Consider the following 22,456-nt stretch of genomic DNA (forward strand, 5'->3'; position numbering starts at 1 on the left):
ACTGGTGACCCCGCCCACCTGTTATGGACCAACCGCCTGCCTGCTCACCTGCCATGCCTTGTTGTTAATTAGTTAAATAGATGTAATTAAGTGGGAGGCTGCCCATTTCCTGCCCCGATGCCAGGGGGTGCTATCTGCGGCTCCTTTTCTCCCCTATACCACAGCCCAAGACTCACCAAAGGTACTGACGTTGTTTGGTCTGGGCCTTGTTATAATCTGGCCCCCATGTCCTCCCTGGGTCCTCCATGGCCCTATCTCACACTGTGCCCTCACTGGCGCTCGGACTCTCCGCAGCCCCTGTCTCTCTCTGTGCCCTCTCTGGCACTCAGGTTGGTGCACCCTAAATGCTGCACCCTCTCTGGTGCCGGGGTCGGTGCACCCAAAAATGCTGTGCCCTCTCTGGCGCCAGGGTCCCCACGCTACAGTGGATACCCTATGAGGCCTCCTCCATCCCCTAATAGCCTCACCCAAGCCACTGGTAAAACAGCAAACAAAACACAAGCCCCTGGGCTATAACATAAAATCCAAACCACCTGGTTATAACATCATTCACCCTACCAGGGAATATTCCATCCCTCAACAGTGACAGACGCGGTTCCTGTGGACAGGACTTTTCCCTTTTGGTTGCTCTGGGAGAGCTCCTTCCCCTTTGGTGGCTAGCAAGGAACTGCCCCTCCTGGTCTCAAGCCTGGGACTTGTATGTGAGCCAGGCCCTGCCCCTTCCTGTCAGCTGATCGCTGGCAAGTGTGGGCCGCTAGCTCACCCTAGTTGCCCTGGTAACCCACAGCTGGGGCTCCCTACTCACTGCTAGGACTCTTTCCCTAGCAGTTTCCACCCTTCATAGGAGCTGGGCACCTAAAGTGTCCTGTGACACCTGCATATCACCAAACAGTAGCAGATACATTAGGTCACTATCCCATGGCTTCTAGGTTCCGCGAAGCTGACCCCTGCTTCGGGGCATCAGCTTGGCCTCCTCCCAGAAGCCTCTTTGGGATGGGCCTCACACTCCTACAAGTCCAAAGGACCACAACCCAGAATGTAGTCCAGCCCCTTAGATTGTAGCCAGAATTAAATCTCTCTTCCCTCACTATGTCAATAGCACTTGATTCCAAAGGGTGAAAGGTGACATTATTATAATAGAAAATAACTGGAGATGAGCCAACATTGAATTATGCAACTTCCTTAAAACATCTAGATACACCTGTTGCTGGGTTTTTGATTGTAGCCATGTTGGTCTAAGGACATAGGCAGGAAAGGTTCTTTGAGTAGATATGATATCTTTTATTGGACCAACTGAGTAGCTGGGGAAAAAATTGTGGCAAACTTTCAGGCGCAGTAACCCTTCTTCAGGCATGGGGAGTCTCTGCTGTTCTGAGATTCCAAGAAAGAAGCTAGAAGTGTGATAGGATGTCAGTGAAAATGTAATTAGGTAGAATTAGAAAGACATGAGGTGAAGCAGAGAAGTGAAACAGAGGTGGGAGGGGGAAGAGAGCAGGGGGAAAAAGTCTGAGACAGTGCAATGATAGAGTACAAGGCAGAAAAGAGTCTATCAGGTAGGTACTTGATAAATATACCCAAATAACAGTTAAATTTATTCAGGTCTTGTTCATCTCATATCTTGATCCACTGTGGTTGCAAACGGTTTCTTTTATGGCTGCAACATCACATACTGATCTAATTAAGAAAGACATGTTATTAGATTCCTGTCATTTTGCTACTGTTGACCTGTATAACATCCCATTTTACAAGCTACAATATGTATTTTGACTGAGGTAAAGTCTTGAGCAAAGCTTTAGTTGTTGTTTAGATACTAGCACTCTTCTAATTTTATTCTAATTATTTTGTTCCTTTTTGTTCTGCTCTGATAGGACTCAAGTCAAATTTGATAAAATAAGATATGTTGTGGAAAACCATTAGAAGCAAGTATTAATTTCATGAACATGTGAAGGTGGCTGACAGATGTTAACTTTAATTAGATGAGTTTTGTCCCTAACTGCTCCATTGCTTTTACTTGGAGCGTTTCAGTCTTAGGCTTGCTCAGCTTCATTATATTGGTCAGCTTAAAGTATTGCAGCTGACTAACCTCACCTATACTCTTCTGGTTATTCAGTAAGTGTTACCAAGTTAACATTATAAATAATACTAGCCTGTTTACTATAAACCTGTTGTGCTACTTTGTTCCGTTCCACTGAATATGGCTGGTAGTATAACGCTGCGGTGGGGAGGTACAAGCAGGCAGAGAGGGTGCCAGAAGAGCAGGCCCCATGGGAGCTCATGCTTTCAGAGGCTTGCACTGAGCTTGTATTGTGGCCACCTGTGCAAGGAGGGAAGTGCCCACTCCCCCTGCACTGCTGAGGGAACCAAAAATGTTTAAGTTATCCCTCTGCATATAGTATAGAAGGAAATAGAGACTTTGGCTTGACCTGTTTTACCAACTTTTGGCAACATAGTATGCCAGGGTAGAAAGGCCATAACAACAGAGAAGTGCTTTTGTTAACTAAGCTTACGTTGTTCAGAGTGGTGGTGCAGCTAAGTTGGCAGGAAGATTCCTACTGACAGGGTACACTGCATCCCTACTAGGGGGCTTTCCTGACAAGACCTGAGGAACAGAGGTTCTGTAGTGTAGACCGGTCATTCGAGGGGCAGATCTAGGGAAGTTTAGTGGTGCACCCCCTTCCATTGCTGCCCCTGGCTGACCCAACTGCAAAGGGAGCCCCAGAGCTTCTGCTGTTCTGCCCCAGCAAGATACACAAGGTGCCATGGGGGTGCTGGCAGCAGGCTGGTGTCCTCTTTCTGCACCTGCTGCTCCCCAACTATGATTTCCTCCCCTGCACCCAGCTGGGAGGGAGCTATGTGGGCAGGGGCTCAGTCCCCACCACCGCCACTGTTCCTGGGTGATGTGGGCATGGGGAGAGCTCCAGATTCCCCCTGCCTTTCTTCCAGTGCCTGTTAGCTGTCAGTGGGGGATGTGGCTTGGGCGGGAGGAGCTGGGCAGGAAACAGATACTGAAAGGAGGAATTGCACGCTCATGCTGCTGGCCCTGGCTGAGCCTTGCACTCTTCACAGATGTTCCCTGCAGCCCACAGTGGGAGCATGGCAGTGAGGGGTGTGGGGCTCTTCCACTGCCAGTGATGGTGGTGGCAGTGGGGGGTGGGTTTCTCTTTCCAGCATCCACTCCATGCTAGTGGGGGACAAATAGGAGCTTGCGGGGGTGGGGCAGGTAGCTGGTATGGAAGGAGGAACCACCTCCTGCTACCACAGCTGTGATGGCAGAGCCCAGCTCCCTTTGTAGCTCTCCCTGCAGCCTACAGCAGGAGTGGGGCAAAAGAGGCTCTGAGGTTCCATCCATGTCTGGTTCAGGCAGGGTCATAGGGTCCCCCGCTTCAAGGGTCTGATCCCTGCCTAGCTTCCCTCATGTCCCCTACCAGCCTGGGGGCTCCAATCTCTCCTGGCCCCCACCCTCTATGGTTTGAGAGTGGTGTGCCACACCCCCCTTTAAGAAATCCTAGATCAGCTCATGAATGGTTCTCAACCTTTTTAGCCTCAAGACACCCCTTGGAAAATGCCAGCTCTTAGTTTTCACTTGTTTCTCAACCAGAGAAAAATGATACAGCAATTCTTCTATAGCAAAGAACTCAAAAAGATCACAGAGAGCACATCCACACATGCAGGCACATGAACTTGCAGCAGTTCAAATAGGAGCGGCACAAATTTGTGCCAGGGATTTTTGCTTCAGCGCACATGGCTGGACATGCACTTTGGTGTGGGGCAAGTTGTGCTCCATCCCGACCAGATGCATGTGGTGCCTGGCACTCCATCTTCAGCAACCTGTCCCTGGTTCAGGATCTCCCGCAGCTAGCACATCGAGAGGACCTGTCTTTCACCTTCCTGTCCTTGGGCCAGGAGAAGGCGTTTGACAGGTTGGATCATGGGTACCTCACAGGCACGCTGAGGGCCTTTGGCTTCAGGCCCCACTTCATGCAGGCTCTCCAGGTGCTGTATACCTCTTCAGAGTGTTTGGTCAAGCTCAACTGGACCCTGATGGAGCCCATCCCATTCAGGTGAGGGGTATGTCAAGGCTGCCCTCTGTAGGACCAAGTGTATGCTTTGGCTCTGGAGCCCTTCCTTGTCCTCCTGTGGAGGCAGGTGGCAGGGTTGGTGCTCTGGGAGCTGGCAGTGTGGCTGGTTGGTGCTCCTGTGGAAGCGGCTGATCCTGTCAGAGTATGCTGACAACGTACTTCTCGCAGTCAAGGACCCGGGGTGACCTGGTGTGGGTGGAGGCCTGCCAAGCATTGTACTTGGCAGCCTCCTCTGCCCAGATCAACTGGGTCAAGAGTTTTGGCCTGACGGTGGGTGGCAGGTGGGCTCATTCCCCCCCACGCTCCATGGAATCCAGTGGCACTTGGGCTTGCTGCTCTACCTGGAGATCTACCTGTCCCCCATGAGCCCCTTTTTGCTGAAGAACTGGCACCAGCCAGAGGCAAGGATGGTGGAGTGGCTCCAGGCATGGGCGGGACCGCTGTGGTGGCTCTTCCTGTGTGGGAGAGTACTGGTGTGGAACCAGCTGGTGCTATCCATGCTCTGGCACTGCTTCCACACCCTGCTGGTACCCCCTGAAGTCATGGCCAGGCTCCAGAGATGGACACTGGAGTTTTTCTGGACAGGACAGCACTGGGTCACTGAAGAGGTCCTGAGCCTCCCCTTGCAAGAAGGAAGCCAGGGCCTGGTTTGCCTGTGCAGCCAGGTCCTTACATTCCTTACATTCTGCTTTCAGGCCCTGCAGCAACTGCTGGTCTCTGTCTCTAGGTCTCCTACAACACTCACCCAGGGTACCTACCTGCTTGTTGAGCCCTTCTTCTGGAACCCCCAGCTAGAAGTGCTGACAGTGCAAGCACCCCAGTTGCAATAGAGGCTGGGCATGGGTGTTGTTTACCCATATCAGAGACCTCCTGGACTATGATAGGCAAGGGTGGAGCCCACTGTGCTGGCCTGATGCATGGGTTTACTCACAATGCATGCGACCTGAGCCAGCTGGAGGATACCAAACTGGTCTGCTTCTCCACCACCTCTACACATTCATGCACCACACAATCCACCATGCTACCTTCGCGTCCCTCCCAGACACCAAGTGCAGGGACCTGCTCGGTGAGGGTGTAGTTGGGCACCCCAGTGGCTGAGTCTGTACTCCACCCTCATCCCACAAGCCACTGGGGACCTCATCTGGTGGCTTCTCCATTGAGCCATTGCCATGGGTGTGTATGTGGTGAGCTTTACCAATACCCCGGTCTCCTGCCCCTTCTGCAGGCAGAGGGAGACCCTGGTGTACATGATACTCAAGTGCACCAGACTGTAGCCTCTCCACCTCCACCTCTGGAGCCTCCTCCTGAGGTGATGGATGAACTTTACCCCCCCCCAGTTTTTTTTTTTTGGACACCCCATCTGTGGCCCTACCAAATCCTGGGACCTCCTGGGCAACCTCCTCCTGGCCCTGGCCAAATGGGCCTTGTACATGACCAGGAAGGAGGCTTTGGCCAGGAAGGTCCCTGGGGACTGCAGGGCCTCTTTCTTCTCACTGGTTCACACACTGGGTGGCGTCCACCAGTTCCTTGGATGCCTTTGAGGACTGGTGGGGGCTGGGCCAGGCCAGGTCCATTCAGCATGTACAGAGCCCACATCAGGCAGCACCATGCTCTTGTGGGCTATGCCTGCAGCTTGGCCATGGCTGCACTGGCTGCTGCCCCTGGCACCAAGTGGGGGGCAGGCATGTGGCAGCTTCCGCTCAAGCCCCTCCACAAACCCACCCACAGACCCACCCACCCACATCCCCCCACATCCTCTGCCATTCCCCACATGTGCCCTACATTCCACCCCACCATTCCTCACACCCACCACACCCACCCACAAAAATAAACCCCCCATGTCCCTGACTTACCTGGGACAGTGCCGAGGTCCCAGTCATGCCAAACTTTTTCCCCACTCTTCTGCTTGCCCCAGTATGCTAAGGGTGCATGCTTCATGTGCTGGGGAAGCAGCAGCACCATAGAGATGCTTTGACCAGAAACAAGAGTGTCCCTCTATAGGACCAGCTTCCAAGTTACCTCAGGTCACAGTCCAGGACCGTTCCTTGTCCTACTTTTTCCCCCCTGTGTTTTTTGTTTGTTTGTTTGTTTTTTGATACCTGGATTTCCAGGTATCAGATTTTGAGCCCATGCTGCAAACATGCAGTGCAGGAACACTTTTTTGTTCACGCCTCTTGTGGTAACTCAAACTGGTTTGAGATCATAGAATCTTAGAAGTAGGGTTGGAAGGGGCCTTGTAGATCTTCAAGTCTGACCCCCTGGGCAGGAGGAAAACTGGGCTTAAATTACCCCAGCCAAGTAAGCATCAAGCCTCTTCTTAAAGACCCCCAGGGTAGAAGCCAGCACCAATTCCCTTGGAAGTTGGTTCCAGAGATGCTGCAAGAGGCACGTGCGTGCTTGTTTGGATTGCCCAGGTCAGAATGTGCCATGGTACCTTTGTTAAGAATCACTGGTGTAGACAAATCCAAACTTAGAACTGGGATTTTTGTACTGACATCCTCTAGCACTGCTCCTAGAGTTGGTTAATCATGCATTTCCTCATGTACTCTTTAGCCCCAGTATAGCAACAATGCATGCATTATAATGCATACATGAGGGAAGCAGCCAGCCAGATATGTATGCTTTCATAAAATCTGGAGCAGATAATACAGCAATGATTTTCAACCAGGGTGCTACAGCACCCTAGGGTACCGTGAGATCTTTTCAAGGGTGCCATGGGATGCCACACAATGTTAGCACTACTAAGTTTGCAAACATCATTCACAAGATAAACCCAGAGGTTTCAGTTAGAAATCCATGGTTGTGGTCTTTCTACATTCTTTGGAATAGAACCACTATTCTATTACTTTAGTGTAGTCAAAAAGAAGTGAAAACTAAGAGCTGTCATTTTCTGAGGGGTACCTCAACTCCAAAAAGATTGAGAGCCACTGACTTAAAGCATTAATAATCCTCATCATGATTTTAACCTGCATTTGATACGGAGTCCACCAATCCAGTGACCATTAGGCCAAGCTACATAGGGATAGCAAACTTATTGGATCACAAGGTGTGTATGACAATAGGTAGTTTCACAACATGCTTCTGGAACAGGTAAGTGTTAACATTTATAATCAATGTAGGAATGAAATTCTGGTTAACACCTGGAACTGGATTGTTAAAAAAAGTATTAAGGCACATGTATGTAACAGAAGTAGCAGTAATGTGCATTCAGATACCTGACCACTCTTAATCACATGCACATAAATCTTACTATGATTAGTTCCTACTAAGAGAAGGAACCACCTGCCCAGGAGCCTGTGCATCTAGCTAATTGTTATATGCAAATCTATCCTTACACCATGCTATACCATGCAATCACTCCTCTCCTGTCACAATAGGACTGCAACATGGCTTTCCTGGAATTTTTTGAGGGCTACAGTGTTATGACCAAGGATCCTAGTTTTCTCTGTTTAATAATCACAAATTCTCTGATTAAAAAATTTGCAAAATCTCTGATATAAAAACCTGAAATCTGTGATTAAAATGAAACGTATATATATACATATTTATATATATATAATGTATACACACACACACATATATATATAGAGAGAGAGAGAGAGAGAGGTATCAGTTGAACACAATGTTTTATATTTACAATTTTAGAGGAATTTGGAAGTCTACCAGTGCCTCAATCACTATAATAAAATACATTTTAAATACCTATAAACTTTGGTATTTAATTTTGGGTTTTTTATCATGGAAAATCAGAGCTCTACCCACAGCCCCCTGCCCCCCAAGCCATGCTGGAAGGGACCGCAGCTGCCAGGGCTATGTGGTCAGGGGCCTGGGTCTGCAGTCCCATGCTCCCTGCAGCAGTGCCTGAGCCCTGGCTGCTACCAGCAGGAGGCATTGGCTGATGTGGCAGAGCAGTGTGGAGCCTGGCTACCCCTCCCCTATGGGCATCACAATTGGAGTGGAGCCCATGGAGGGGGTGGGCTACTCGCTGTGGGTTCTGGCTCCCTGCCCTGCTGTCATCCCCCCGGGGCCTCGAAGCCCAGTGGGCAGGACCTGGCACAGCAAGGCAGAGAGGGGCTGGGTGGGGAAGTTTCTTGCTGCTGTGAGCCTTGCACTGCCCTGATGAATCTCCCCCTGAGAGAACAGCCCTACCCCCACTGCTGCCGGGAGGGAAAAGGGCACTTTGCCAGTGTGGCATGGGGAAAGGAAAGGAGCTTTCCTGCCTTGCCCCACTCTGCCCTGCCATGCCAGGTCCTGACCATTGAGCCACAGAGGCACCAGAGGAAGGGCAGCAGGGAAGGGAGCCTGACCCTCTCCCACCCTGGACACAAATCTGGGAGGCAGATGCCCTTGCAAGAGCCACAACCCTAGCCCTGCCCAACTCAATCCCTTCCTCCCTATGGGGGCCTCAGATCTCCCCACCCCCTACCAGGCTTACCTGCAGGGAGCTGCTTTCTTGGCTGCCTAGTAGCTATGTGTATGTGTATGTGTGCACATACATATAGCTCCTGCTGCCTGACAACCCTCCTCCCGCTTCCCCTAGGCCGTTGAAGGCTGGAACTCTGCCAGCTCTTTGCAAAAGTGGAAAATTCACATTTTTTTTTTCATTAAAATGAGAAATCCTTGTTTTTCTCAGTTAAAAGGGAAAATCTGCATTTTTTCCATTTTTCTGTGGGAAATGGAAAACCTGGATCCCTGGTGGTGACCAAATTATGTCCTTTCTTATATTATTAAAGGTGTTTTGCTGTGTGGTTATGAGCATTCTTATCAGGGATGACATAATGCCTTGAATGTCTATGAATAAATCCTATACTAAAGCATTGTTGTTCAGTTGCAGAGAAAATGCATAGCTATGAATTAAGTTCATTTATATACTTTTTATAATGGAAGAAACTAAAACAAACATTTAAAAATTAACTGAAGCAGCTTCATAAAATTATGTTCAGGTATAATGTGTTGCCTTTCATATTCCTGAATCATTTAAAGATGTATTTTGATAATCAGTTACTATGTATTTTAATCATCAGTTATCATCAGTACATTAATAATCAAAGCTAGTTAGTAGAGGACTACAACTCAGCTCAGCTCAAGAAGACTTTTGAGTATTAAACTATTCATAGAATCATAGAAAATTAGGGTTGGAAGGGATCTCAGGAGGTCATCTAGTCTAGCCCCCTGCATAGCAGGACCAGCCCCAACTAGATCATCCCAGCCAAAGCTTTGTCTAGCCAGGCCTTAAAAACCTCCAAGGATGGAGCTTCCACCACCTCTCTGGGTAACCTGTTCGTGTTTTACTACCCTCCTAGTGAGAAAATTCTTCCTAATATCTAACCTAAACTTCCCTTACTGCAACTTGAGACCAGTGTTCCTTGTTCTATCATATAACACCACTGAGAACAGTCCAGCTCCATCCTCTTTTGAACCCCGCTTCTGTTAAAGATTGCTATTAAATCCCCTCTGTCTTCTCTTCTCCAGACTAAACAAGCCCATTTCCCTCAGCCTCTCCTCATAAGTTATGTTCCCCCAGTCCCCTCACCACTTTTGTTGCCCTCCACTGGACTCTCTCCAATTTATCCACCTCCTTTCTGTAGTGGGGCCCCCAAAACTGAACACAGTACTCCCCATGTATCCTCACCAGTATTGAATAGAGGGGAATAATCACTTCCCTGGATCTACTGGCAACACACCTACTAATGCTGCCCCATATGCTATTAGCCATTCTTTTGGCCCAATCCTCCAATTTGTCTAGGTCACTCTGAATCCTAGCCCTACTCTTCAGCATAACTATAACTCCACCCAGCTTCGCAGCTGTTGCATGGCATCTCATATGTAAGAGTTTTCCTTGGAAACCAACAGCTTTGTGAGTTATTTGCATCCTTCATAATGAAAAAAATCGACTCCAGAAATGTCTTCTACTTAATCTGCTCTTAACAGATTTTCTCAAAGTTATATTTTTATTGTTATTTTTACTGTGCAAATTATATACAGTACAAAGGAGAAACTGTCTACATTAAGTTTTCAGCATACTGTTCTCTGTATATTTTCTCTGTTTTCCTGGTCGTGGAACCCTGGCCTTTTTTATTCTTCTAGGTTACCTAGTGAAATCATCAGATCTTTGGAAGATTTTGCACATTGTTCTGTACAATAATGAGGATCACTGAATTACTGTTAGAGCTTAAAGCTATATTTGTGTTTCAAGGCCTAAGAGTTAAAAATCTCTGTGTAGTAAACACTTTAGAGGCTATGTTAGTTCAAGAGATGACTATAGCTTTCATACTTATTTTCAGCATGGTGGCAACTCTTGCTAGTTCCTTAATTTTGCTTCATATATATTCATATTCAACTATGTATTTTTGGGACGAATACATATGATCATCTAGGTGTTGATGATTATTTAGCAAAAAAACATACCTTAGGAAAGTTGAAACCACTTCAGCTTATTTCTGTTTAACTTGGTTCTGTTTTCTATTCATTCCTGGTCTCATCATGGAATAAACATGAGACATGAGATTAACGTCTAGATTCTCTTCTTTTTTTTTTTTTTTTTTAAACCAGACAGCTGCTCCATATGAATTACTAAAACAGCCCACAGCACAGCCAGGCCCTTAAGCAGTTTCAGTATCTGCTTATATCCTAATTTTTTTTCTTTTTTCTTTCCTTATAACAGACAGTTTCTAAGACCATCTGTTTGCATAATTCACCAAGGTGATACAAAACTGAATTTTTTTTCACCGATTATTTTCAAAGCTTCCAAAATGTTGAGAGTTACTGTGTAATTTAACTGTTTACATTGTTTGTATCTCTTTAATTATGCTAAATATTTCACAGCTATCTACATATTAGTTATTTTAATATACTGCATCATTGACTTTACACTCCTGATTTAAAGATGAGGCATACAAATAGTTTCTTCAATCCCAGTAGCACTGCACAGTAGATGTAAATAGTTTGGAAACTTAAAAATGAACATATTCTTTCTTTTCTCATTGTCTGATGTGCAGTTTGTGCTTCTAATAAAAAATATTTCTAAATAGAGCTTCCAACAAGTAAATTTTATATAGAGGCCACATGAAAGAGAAACTAAAATTGATATAACAATATGTTGAAATGAAAATGTTACTTATCTACCAATACAGTTTAATTGTTGCTTAAGTTTTATATCATGTCATCTGTTCATACTTAGTATTTTGTTTCCACTGTAGGATCTTGCTATCTTGCAAAATGCTGAAGTAAAGATTGCTTTGAACTTGTCATGTATAGCACGGAGGCACTCTGATCAGTGGTGCAACTAACAAGTTTTGTGCCCTGGGCAAAATCTTGCCAAAGAGATGGTGGTGGGTGCTGAATCTCAGAGAGTAGAGTGAGGAGTGGTCCTGTTCCTGGGGCTTGAAGACTCCAGCTGCTGCTGCCACACAGCTGATTGCTCTCCCTTGGCTGCTGTTGCAGTGTTACAGTGTTGTGGTGTTTCAATGCTTGGCTCCTGCTGTTGATGTGCAAGGCTGCTGCTGCCCTAGCAAAATGTTCCTGGGGGCCTGCCGTTCCAGGGTCATGCCTAGAGCTGGTGCCTCACTCACCCACTCCTTGTTAAGCTGCTAGGTCAGTTCAAATCTGGTTGTAGCACAGGGTCCCACAACCCTGATGTCACTGGGCTTGGATAACCATTGCAGAATCAGAGAGGCTTTTCGTCATGTTGAACAATAAGGAATTAATCCTGCAAAATATATGGCTGCCTTAACTTTACCAGTATGAGTATTCCCACTGATTTCAAGTAATTTAGTAAGAATTTGCAAGATCCAGGACTACAATAGTGCCGTACAGCATTCTCCCTATATGCACACCAAAATAATCACTGACAATGGAAGTGATTCCCACCTAAGAACCCAATAACTTAACTGCAGCAGGAATAAATGGATCTTTTGTTGTGTTTTCAGGTAGCCAGCTTGTTTTCTTGCTCTTATTTCTTTTTAAAGTTGATTTAGTATGTCAGTCAAGCTTTTTGTCATATGAAATTCAGTGTTTGCTTCCAGGAACATGCAATACTTTCTACCATACTATTGATTATCCCCAGGACTTTCAATCATTTATTTTTGTAAGACAAGGCAAAAATCCATACATAACCTGGCTCTATTTATTTTGGTGCCAGTTGCTAGTTACTGGGATGCTGTTCTCTGTAACAGCTGTTGTGATTCTGTAGGATATCTATCTTTTACTATGACCTATTCCCACTCACCTTTATCTAACAATATGTTTAAATCAATGTATGTTAGTTACCTGAGTAAAGTGAAAGAGATTCAGTTCTATATTTGTTGTGGTTCTGGGAAACTTGATCTAATATTTGTTTCTGCCCTGTGTCTCAAGAAATCAATAAGTTTTATCATCAAATGACTCCCTCTGCTTCCTACCCATCCCAGCAACAGCAGTACTGAGGGTACTAAACTGGACAAAAACAGATTAAAGCACAAGTAAGAACATTTCTCAAAATACTCTAATGATGTAAGTATGAGACGTTGGCCTCGTACTGACATTCTGTTTCTCCTGGGCATGGAGAGTTGCTGCTCTCCCAGAAGAAACCATGAGTGTATAGATGTTCATTTTTACTTCTAGAGTAAAAATGGCTACTCCAGGACAAAAAACCTGGGAATAACCAGGGTTAAATCACTCCCAGGAGAAACTCACAGGAGCACAAACATTTGTACATGCTGTGGTTTCTCCTTCTCTAAGAAGAGAACATATAGTTCTCCAGCCTCTGTCTCCCACCCTGCTTACAATTAGACAGTATGTTACTGGCTAGATTCTGTTCCAGCAAGGAGCAGGACACATCCCCTTCACAATCTCCACATTGTGCTACAGGAGAATACAGGCTGACCATGGGCAGTCTGGGTGAGTCAGTCAGGGCTGCCCTATGCACTTCTGTCATTTGCCACCAGGCAGACTAAGGGAAGCTGAGATGTACACACAGAGGATGTGTGCCCACCCTCACCTCCACTCTTCACGGCCTCAGCATTCAAATATCTATACCTGTGGCTCTGGGTAAGTTTTCTATCAAAAGAAGAAATCTGGGAGAATTCTCCCAGATTATTTGACTGTGTGTACACAGCTAACGAATTCCCCCAAACAGTAGGGGTAACTATACAATATGAAAAAGGCAATAGCAGTTGTTACAATATAAAGTAAATATTTGCCTACAGTTAGCACACTTTTATAATATACAGGTTTCCCTCACTTGATGCAGGTTCTGTATGTTCAAATTCCCTCTTATGTGATGACCCTTTCTATACCAAAAATTCATTATATGCGAGGTAAATTCACTCTTATGCAATTGGTGTGGTGGAAAACAGCAGTTAGCTGCATTGTGCAGTGCTGTATCTCTTCAGCCTCCATAAGAGAAGGCTAAGAGGAGATCTTGTGGCCACCTACAAATTCATTGGGGGGGAAAGCAGGGAGATGCTCTGTTTACCAGGGCACCCCTTAGAGTAAGTAGGAACAATGGCCACAAGCTGATGGAGAGCAGGTTTAGGTTAAACATGAAGAAGAACTTCTTCACAGTAAGGGTTCCCAAAATCTGGAATGGGCTTCCAAGGGAGGTAGTGCTCTCCCCTACCTTGGGGGTCTTTAAGAGGAGGATAGACATGCACCTGGCTGGGGTCATCTGACCCCAGCACTCTTTCCTGCCTAGGGCAGGGGGTCAGACTCGATGATCTGCTAAGGTTCCTTCTGACCCAAACATCTATGAATCTATAAAATGCAGGCACATGCCTGCAGTGGCTCAGGCTAGAAGCCAGGGGGCACTAGAGCAGCCTTCCCTTCCTTTCACAACACTGAGCTGAGGGGTTCGTGGCCATGCCCTAGCAGAATGCTCTGATTAGCCCAGCAGGGAATTTATAACAGTGTTTATCACCCCATTAAGAAAACAACACAGGGACATTACCAGCTACCTGTTGATTCTGCCTTTGTCACAGCAGGGCCTGGAGCCAGCACGTAGTCTGCTAGCTAATACACAGATATCTCCTGGGGGAGAGGTGAAGCAGCCTGCAGTCTGTGGAGCTGCAGCCAGGGAGCAGAGGGGAGGGGCCAGCTCTGTTGTGGAGCAGAGAGCCTCGCCCAGCCAAGAGAGCATGCTGGGATGCTGGGGGTGTCTGGTTTATCTTAAACCAGCAAGAGGTCTGGGATAGACATTGCATAAATTGGTTTGAGCCAAATCAGTTAAGTCTGTTACTACATTCAACCAGGTTTATCTCAAACCAGTTTCAGCCATTTTCAAACTGGTTTATGTGCACTGAACATCTGTTCTGTTACAGGTTTAAACCAGTTTCTAATCACTTAAACCAGTTTATGTGTAATGTCTGTCCCTAGACCTAAATGTCTAAAGCTTTACTTCCACAGTTTCCTAGAAACATCTTAGGCCCCTGGCATCTAGGTCACCCTAGCCTTGGTTAGGGCAATGTAAATGTAATGCTTATAGGTACTCAGTGAGTCCCTCAGTTTTAAAATGTGCAGGAGCTTTTTTCATACACACTAAGTATATATGCATGCAGGTGTGCAGGGTCAAAGGCTAAAGCCAGAAAGGGGTCACAGTGCTGTGGCCTTCTATTACAAACCCCATTTAGACACACTTATGTTAATTTAAAATGAATGAATGAATGAATGAATGATGTTTATTTAAAATTTAGCCTGTACCATTAAATGTTAAGAGACAAAGTAAACCTATATAAAGCAGGTTAAAGCTGGATTGTTTTGTGTTTTATGTGTCAAAGTGGCCAAAGCATCAGATAACAAATGCTGGAGCTGGTCAAATTGCTGGGCTGTTCACTGGTGTTCCCAAACAATATTGAAATCAATCCGTTAATGTATCATGCTTCAGATTCCTTATGAAATAGGGAGAAATCAATTGGCATCAATCATCTAAAGAGGAATTATACTTAAATACCTTTGAGCATTACGCCTACATTGGTAGCATGTACTAGACTCGATGGAACTAGCAACAACCTTTCTTGAAGTTTTAATTTTCCAAGTGACGCCCCAAAGTGCAAGAAGGCTTTCAAAATTTGAAAAAAAAAGGTCCACTGTATTTTTTATGTTTAAATATAGTTTTCTTTTTGGTTTTAGTGATCATGTTTCGTTTAATTTATCTAACCTAATTTGCTTATTCCCAATTCATTATGTGAGGCTATGTAGTTTGGAGTCTGAATAGAGCTAATCCATTTCTTATGGGTATGTTTTTGCAAGCAGCTTATCTTTGCAACTGCAAAAACCTTCGCATTTTTGAAGGCAGGAAATAGGAACTGCCTATGACAGCAGCATGCCTTTCTCGCTCTTATTCTGAGCTGCACGGATGCCCCTGACTTCACCTGTTTAGTCCTGAATCCTGAACTAACATTAGATCAGCATGGGACTAACTTGACCTGGAGAAGGTGCACAGCCGTGGGGCTGGGAAAGGGAAAGTCCAGCTACTCTCCACAGCCCCCGGGGTGTACTATTTTAACATCCCTCCAACCCTGATTTTTAACACCCCCCTTTCCCAGACCCCTAGCCCCTCTCCTGAAACCTCCTTGCCTCCAGACTGCCATGTCTCCTCCTTCAAAATGGCAGCTGCTTGCACATGCCACTCCTGATCTGGGTCCTGCAAATACTTGTTTGCACCCATTATTTGCTGGTTTCAAGTGGCTTTGGCAGATTAATTTTAATGTAAATTCGCTGTTTTACAGTAGCAGGAATATTTGAGCCTGGAAATCTGGCCAATGATGTTACACAACATAAAAGATAGTGGGGGAGCTTTGAAAGGATTAATGATTTTTCCCCTGTTGAAATTACAGATTGTAACAATAACACAAAATAATATTTAATTTGGGGCTTTAATTAGTTTAAGTATAATTAGTATAAATATACTGACGTCATTAATATGTTTTATCTGTTATCTTTGTTTTTATTGGTAAATGAACTGAAAATTCTGTTGTTGCTTAGAAAACTAAAGCTATCCTAGCCACAGGACATACAGGAGTTTGTCCTTCAACCAATTTTCCTATGTGGGTATCACAAAACATTTTTCAGCATTAATATTTAAAATCCTTCTCGCACCTTCATGAAGCAGGAGGCTTCCCTCTATGAGGGAAAGATTGAGGCACAGTAATTGATTTGCTCAAGGTCTGTTTATTAATGAGAGAAAAAGGTTAGACTCAGATCAACATCAGACCTTTTGTACTTTCCTACAATTGATAGTTGATTCATGTTAAACCTGTTTTCTTAAAAACAAATTACTGAATGATAAATCTTTTTGTAAAGAGTGTTTCAGCATTTTACAGTTATTTAAAAATAATTATAGTAAAGCACAAAGCAAATGTTATGAATACATTTCCAGTACTGTTTATGCTGGTTATACCATTTATATGTGTATAACATAAGGTCTTTGCAAGAAACTATTTTTTTCAGTTTTTGATTCAGAGTAGGTTTTGCAATATCTTCCTCTTCAGCAATACTTCCCACACATTCAACAAAGCCAAACAAGTTGCTGTATAACCTCGAATCATTAGCCATCTCTGCATGGTATGTAAATTAGGGTGATACAGCTGTCTGCTTACACTCTTGTGATCTAGAAGCATTCATTGAGTCATGGTTAAGGAGTGCCTACTAAAAGACAATACCCGTTCCTCGGAATGGTAAGTTCTAATCTATAGTGAATTAGACTCTCATGTCCTATTGTAACTTCTAAACAATTATACTCTTTACAATTGTAATTATGACAAAGGATGGAATTAATATATATTGTCTATTAGTGAACAATGGTCAAACTAAAAGAGATGCCTAACTATATGGCATCAACAATATGAAAAATATCAAAAATATTTTGTTGTTTTTGAATCATCTGTACCTTGAAAACTGATTTGAAGATGGTTAATTAGACTGCTTATTACATGACACAATAAGGTTTTCAGTATTTTAACTTTCTTTTTTTAATTGAAAATACCAATGATTTTTGAGTGTGCAGGCATTGCTCTATTTATACTCTTTTTTCCAAATAAAATTTCTCTAGCTGTTCCCAATTGTTTGAATTGCAAAGTCTGAGCTTAAAGCAGCATGCAGTGTTGCTGGTCACAGCCAGTAGCAATGTCTAATAAAATGGAATAGATCTCTATTGGTGTGTTGATGGATATTATTTTATGTTATATAACGTGTCATTTTATTTTAGCTGTTAGCCTGCCTTTAAATTCTTTTCTTATTATAATATTTATCTTGCTACCAACTAGCCATATAATCAACCGATTGAATACATTTTAGACAATATATATCATAAGTGAACAAAACTTTAAAAATAATTATATCATCTTCCTCTTCCATTCTTACCTCCAGGGTTTCCTATATAGGAGATTCTGAGACAAAAATAATTTCTCTTCTTGAAGCTATTAGATTTAGCTGCATTTCTATTGTAATCTATCTTCTGTTTTTCAATATTTCATTTTCCCACCATGTTCTATGCTGCCAGTATTTTAAAACTGTGCTTTGAATAAAACTTCTTCCTTTGCCTGTGGTAAGCCCCAGAAAGCAGGTATGTAAGAGTGTAAGCACATTGTGGGCACGTCCCCACAAGCACGCACGTACAGAGGCACACATTTCCTGTGGGACAAATAGTAGATCATATTTGTGCCGCTGTTATTTGTCCTTGGGCACACTCCTGAATACACGCTCCAGCACATGGCAAAGAGTGGGGTGGGCATGGCTGAGGCTAGCACTTATGATGGCCCCAACAGCCTTTCTTGGGGTCCTGGGGGTTTCCCAGGGCAGCAGCGGCTCTGAGACGGCCATCCAGAGCCTGCCCAGAGCCAGAGCATGGCTCTGGCCAGATAGGCTCTCGTTTCTGGTGGCTCACACTGCTGCCATATCTGCTGAGCTTCTTTTTTCAGTGGTGGGCTTTTGGCACTGGGACACACCAGGATCTTCCCGCTTGCTCTACAGCAGCTGAAGATTCACTGTCTGGCCCTACAGTTGGCTGCCTATGGATGTGGCTTGGGCATGTCCAGTGACTTCTCCACCACTGGCCTTCAGTCCCTTTCCATGGACTAGATTCGTTGGGACTTTCTCTGCCAGGAAGTGACCCTTCCTCCTCGACACAGAAAGTCTTAGTCAAAGAAAATGAACAGTAAAAAAAAAAGAGTGCAAAAAATAAAGAATACCCAAAAAAAGGAATGCAAGCAAAACAACAACAGGATACCTCTCCTCCTGTCCTCCCCTCCAGGAGGAGGAGGGAGGGGTGTAACTTGACAGACAAGGGGACCCTGATCCCCACTATCCTTGCCCTGGTGGTGACCCTGCTCCGTGGGTGGTGCATCACTCTGACACCAAACAGCATCTCCTGCAGCCAGGCTCACACAGCCCAGTGCTGGCTTCCCCTTGCTTTCTTCCTGACACTTTGCCCATGCCCATGCACTTTAAACCCTGCATGATGGCATGCAGGGTTGACATCATTGGCTGGGCACTGCATAGCCAGATGGACAGTGTACTTAAAAAGTGGTGCTGTGATTACACACTGTGGCTTATCCAGGCTTGCCCTCTCCATCAGGTAAGTTTCCCTGTCCCACGTTGTTCTCTGCCATTTTCCATCAGGGCTCAACGGGGCTCTTGGCGGGGCTGGGTGGATGTGCTTGGTCCTCACCGCCACAGGTACATACATTCAGGGAGGTTAGAGTCAGTTAAAAATGGCCACCCAATCTAAGGTAAGTCAGGATGGGGCAACTAGTGGCGGAGCTTGTGTGCATCAGGGGGTCAAGCAGGCTCTAGGCGGGGATTGCGGGAATCAGGGTCTGTAGGCAGGGTTGTGGTGGGGAAGTGGGTCCAGGGGTCCACAGGAGGGATCTGGGCATAGGGAGGGTAGCACAGTTCACTGGTGGGGCTTGGAAGGATCAGGCAGCTTGCAGGGTCCATGGGGGACTTGCAGGGATGGGAGAGCCCCTCTCTTCCCCAGGACCAGGGGCTATGTTTAGCCTCCTGACACCCCATCCCCTAGATGAATGATATCCCCCTGGCAAATCAACCACCCTCCCATGCCACCTGGTTCTTCCCCCACTCTGAATTACTTCCTTGACTCCTGGCACTGGCAAATGCTAGTAAAACTGGCACTAGGAGCAGCTTGTGGGATGTGGGGTTTGGTGTGCTAAGAGGAGGCTGCCTAGTCCACAGGCTGGTGAGGGGTTGTCCACCTAGGGGTAGGGAGAGGGGCCAGGGGACTAAAAATAACTCAATGCCAGGGAGGGTGTACGGGCCAGGGGCTGGGCTTTCCCAGCCCTGGGGCTATACTGGGAACTGTACAGAAGTTAGTTAGATTGGTCTCCCTAAATATAATCTAAATTGGACTACCTCTGGGGCAGGGTTAACTTAGATCACATCAGTCATTTTTAAACTGGTCTAAATTTCTTGAGCTTCTGTACAGTTCACACTTAGATTGACCTAAGTAGGAATTTAAGTGTAAGGTCCACACTTGGGTGAACTAAGTTAGATTAGGTGACCTTTTTTAACGCAATCTAACTTCCCTGCAACCTTTCCAAACATCTGTATGTAACCTGTGTGGTACAGTCTACTTTCTTTAAAGGCAAAGCAGGTTTTGAGCCCAAGGTATAGTTACAGTTTTTTGGGAAGAGAGATGGTTGATATTCTTCAAAATGAGACAACATCCCAATCCTTGGAATTTAAAAAGGGTCTTGTGAGAGCCTTTTCTCATATGTCACTATGGTTATTATGCTGAATTCAAAACCAAAAAACTAAACAGCTGTTTACAAGAAACAAATAGAAGGTAAATTAAGCTGCATAAGCTCTCTCTTAATTACTCTTACCTGATTATAAAATCATTAGTATTGTCAGAGAATTTAAAAATAATTATTTGCAATTAGACGTATACTAAAAAGGAATGTTGTACAATGTATTGTTGCAGCTTGGCAAAGAGAATGAAAAACCAGAATTAAGGCAGTTAGAATCTTTTCATATATCATTTCCCTTGACTTGCACCAATCAAACAGTTGTATAATTGATAAATGAGTGAAATCAGACTTACTTGAAAGCTCTTAGTTCCAAATCTGCCCTTTGAAACTTTTAGTACGCAACAGAACAAGAACTGAGCACTATGTAATACAAATAATTATTCATGGTTTAATATGCTACACAGAAACCTATAATTCTTGGCAAACTATGAATTGATGATTATTTGTGAACTTTGTTCTTGTAATTTCTAGGTTAATTTTATTCTGAACGTATTTATGTTTTAACTATTATCTTCCTGTTCACTTTAGTAAGGATAGGCCTGACTCCGATTTGTATGTGAATTTTCCATTAACTTCCAACAGCAGCACTTCTACAAAGAATTTTTGGAATAATATGTTTAGCATTGATTTGTGTTATGGAGTAACAGAACAGTAAAATTATGCTTCATGTAACTACAAGTACTGGGATATCTATATTTCTTTAATAATGTCTTAAAATTCCTAAGAAGGAAATGTAGGCCTACATTATATGTAACAAGATGTTTACCTATCATTAGTTTACTACTGTGAAAACATAAAGCACATAGCAAATATCTTTCTTGATTTCAAAAACATCCAATATTCATCTTTCTTAAACTACAGTGGTTCAGTCCTGTGCTACTCTTTCATTACTTGTTTGGGCAGATGTCTTGGGCTAGAAACAATGGACTTTTGCCTTTTGACTCACTATCAGTGAGTAACACTTGAGAATAAAGCAACACAGATACAAAAGCAGATGATTTCTTAAATACCTTGCCCCCTGCCCTGTTGCATATTAACCATAAAACCAGATTTTTCATCTTCCTCTCTTTCATCTCCATCTCCTCTCTCTAACCATTTATTGCTTTAGGGTAGCATAAGCTTGCATTCTGCTTTATTTAAGACTTTCACTTAGCTTGATGTTTCAGCTCTAAGTCCTTACACAAATTCTTACCCAGACAGAAATTGTACTGGATTTACCTGCTTTTTGTAACCATGCCTTACATCTAATTGGTGTCAAGACCTTGTTCTCATAAGGTACCCATGTTCATAAGAAATATTTTTCCCAGAGCTGTAACCTCTCAGACTTTTGTTGTTCTCTTGTAAGAGATAAAGGACATGTCAGTGACCACATAGCTATCACAGTTGTAATACCAGAAATTGCAATGTAATTGTCATTTCATTTTATTGATTTTTTTTTTAATTTTCCAGGATGCGAATGAGACAAACTGCTGCTTGGAGATAATTAATAACCTAGAAAAGTATTACCTTTCCACCATGTACATCCTTGAGTTGATTTTTGGTATCATTGCAAATAGCATTGTGGTGTTTGGCTACATCTTCTGCCTGAAGAACTGGAAAAGCAGCAACATCTATCTGTTCAATCTGTCCTTATCAGACTTAGCATTTCTTTGCACTCTTCCAATATTGGTGGCAAAATACTCAACGGACAAATGGATACCTGGGAACATTTTGTGCCAAAGCAATAGAGTATTGTTGCATGCAAACCTGTACACAAGTATCCTTTTCCTTACCTTTATCAGTATTGATCGATACATCCTTATGAAACATCCATTCAGAGACCATTTTCTGCAGAGGAGAAAAACAGCTGTTGTTATCTCTGTTGCCATCTGGATCTTGGTTATATTTGAACTGTTGCCAATAATCAACTTCATTGGATCTACTGTCAATGACAATAAATGCATTGATTATGCAAGTTCTGGAGTTCCAGAAGATAACTTGATCTACAGTTTGTGCCTGACTGTTTTGGGATTTCTAATCCCTCTGTGTGTCATGTGCTTCTTTTACAGGAAGATGGTTATTTTTCTTAGAAACCATAATGAGCAGCTCAGTGGTTCCCTGCCACTTGAGAGACCTCTTACTTTAGTCGTCATGGCAGTGGTCATTTTTTCGCTGCTCTTTACTCCCTATCATATCATGCGCAATGTCAGACTTATCTCCCGCATACAATCCTTGAAGCTATCCAAGTGCACACAAAACATCATCAATGTCATTTATATCATCACAAGACCTATTGCATTTTTAAATAGTGCAATTAACCCTGTCTTTTATTTTCTAATGGGTGATCACTTCAGGGAGATGCTGATGAATAAAGTAAGGCAGTTCTTAGAAAGAGTGACTATTAACTGAAAATGAGATGATAAAAGTGCACTCTGATGCAGCAACATACAGTGGATTAAAGTGTATTGATGTCTCGGACAATATTTACTGATGTAAAATGAGGTTGTATTTAGCTATATGTATTTAACTGCATGTAATCTGTTGATTGGACTGTTCTTTGCCAAATGGTTCACAATAGAGCCACTGCGTTCCCATTTTCTCTGCCAAGAGGAGCCAGAGACATTTGTTTCTCTCACTCCACAGGACTGGACTGGGTCA

At 44.1% G+C, this 22,456-nt stretch overlaps 1 protein-coding gene across 1 annotated transcript in view; it reads left to right on the top strand.

Annotated features, from left to right (window-relative positions):
• Positions 1–22,207, top strand: part of SUCNR1 (succinate receptor 1) — a 38,579-nt gene extending 16,372 nt beyond the window's left edge. Inside the window, exon 2 of the mRNA XM_006261965.1 lies at positions 21,269–22,207. Coding sequence (XP_006262027.1) covers positions 21,269–22,207 — 939 coding nt within the window. The remainder of the gene's footprint in view (positions 1–21,268) is intronic.
• The last annotated feature ends 249 nt before the right edge of the window (positions 22,208–22,456 follow it).

The sequence above is a fragment of the Alligator mississippiensis genome, chromosome 7 (assembly GCF_030867095.1).
Source record: "Alligator mississippiensis isolate rAllMis1 chromosome 7, rAllMis1, whole genome shotgun sequence".
NCBI classification, from domain to species: Eukaryota; Metazoa; Chordata; order Crocodylia; family Alligatoridae; genus Alligator; species Alligator mississippiensis.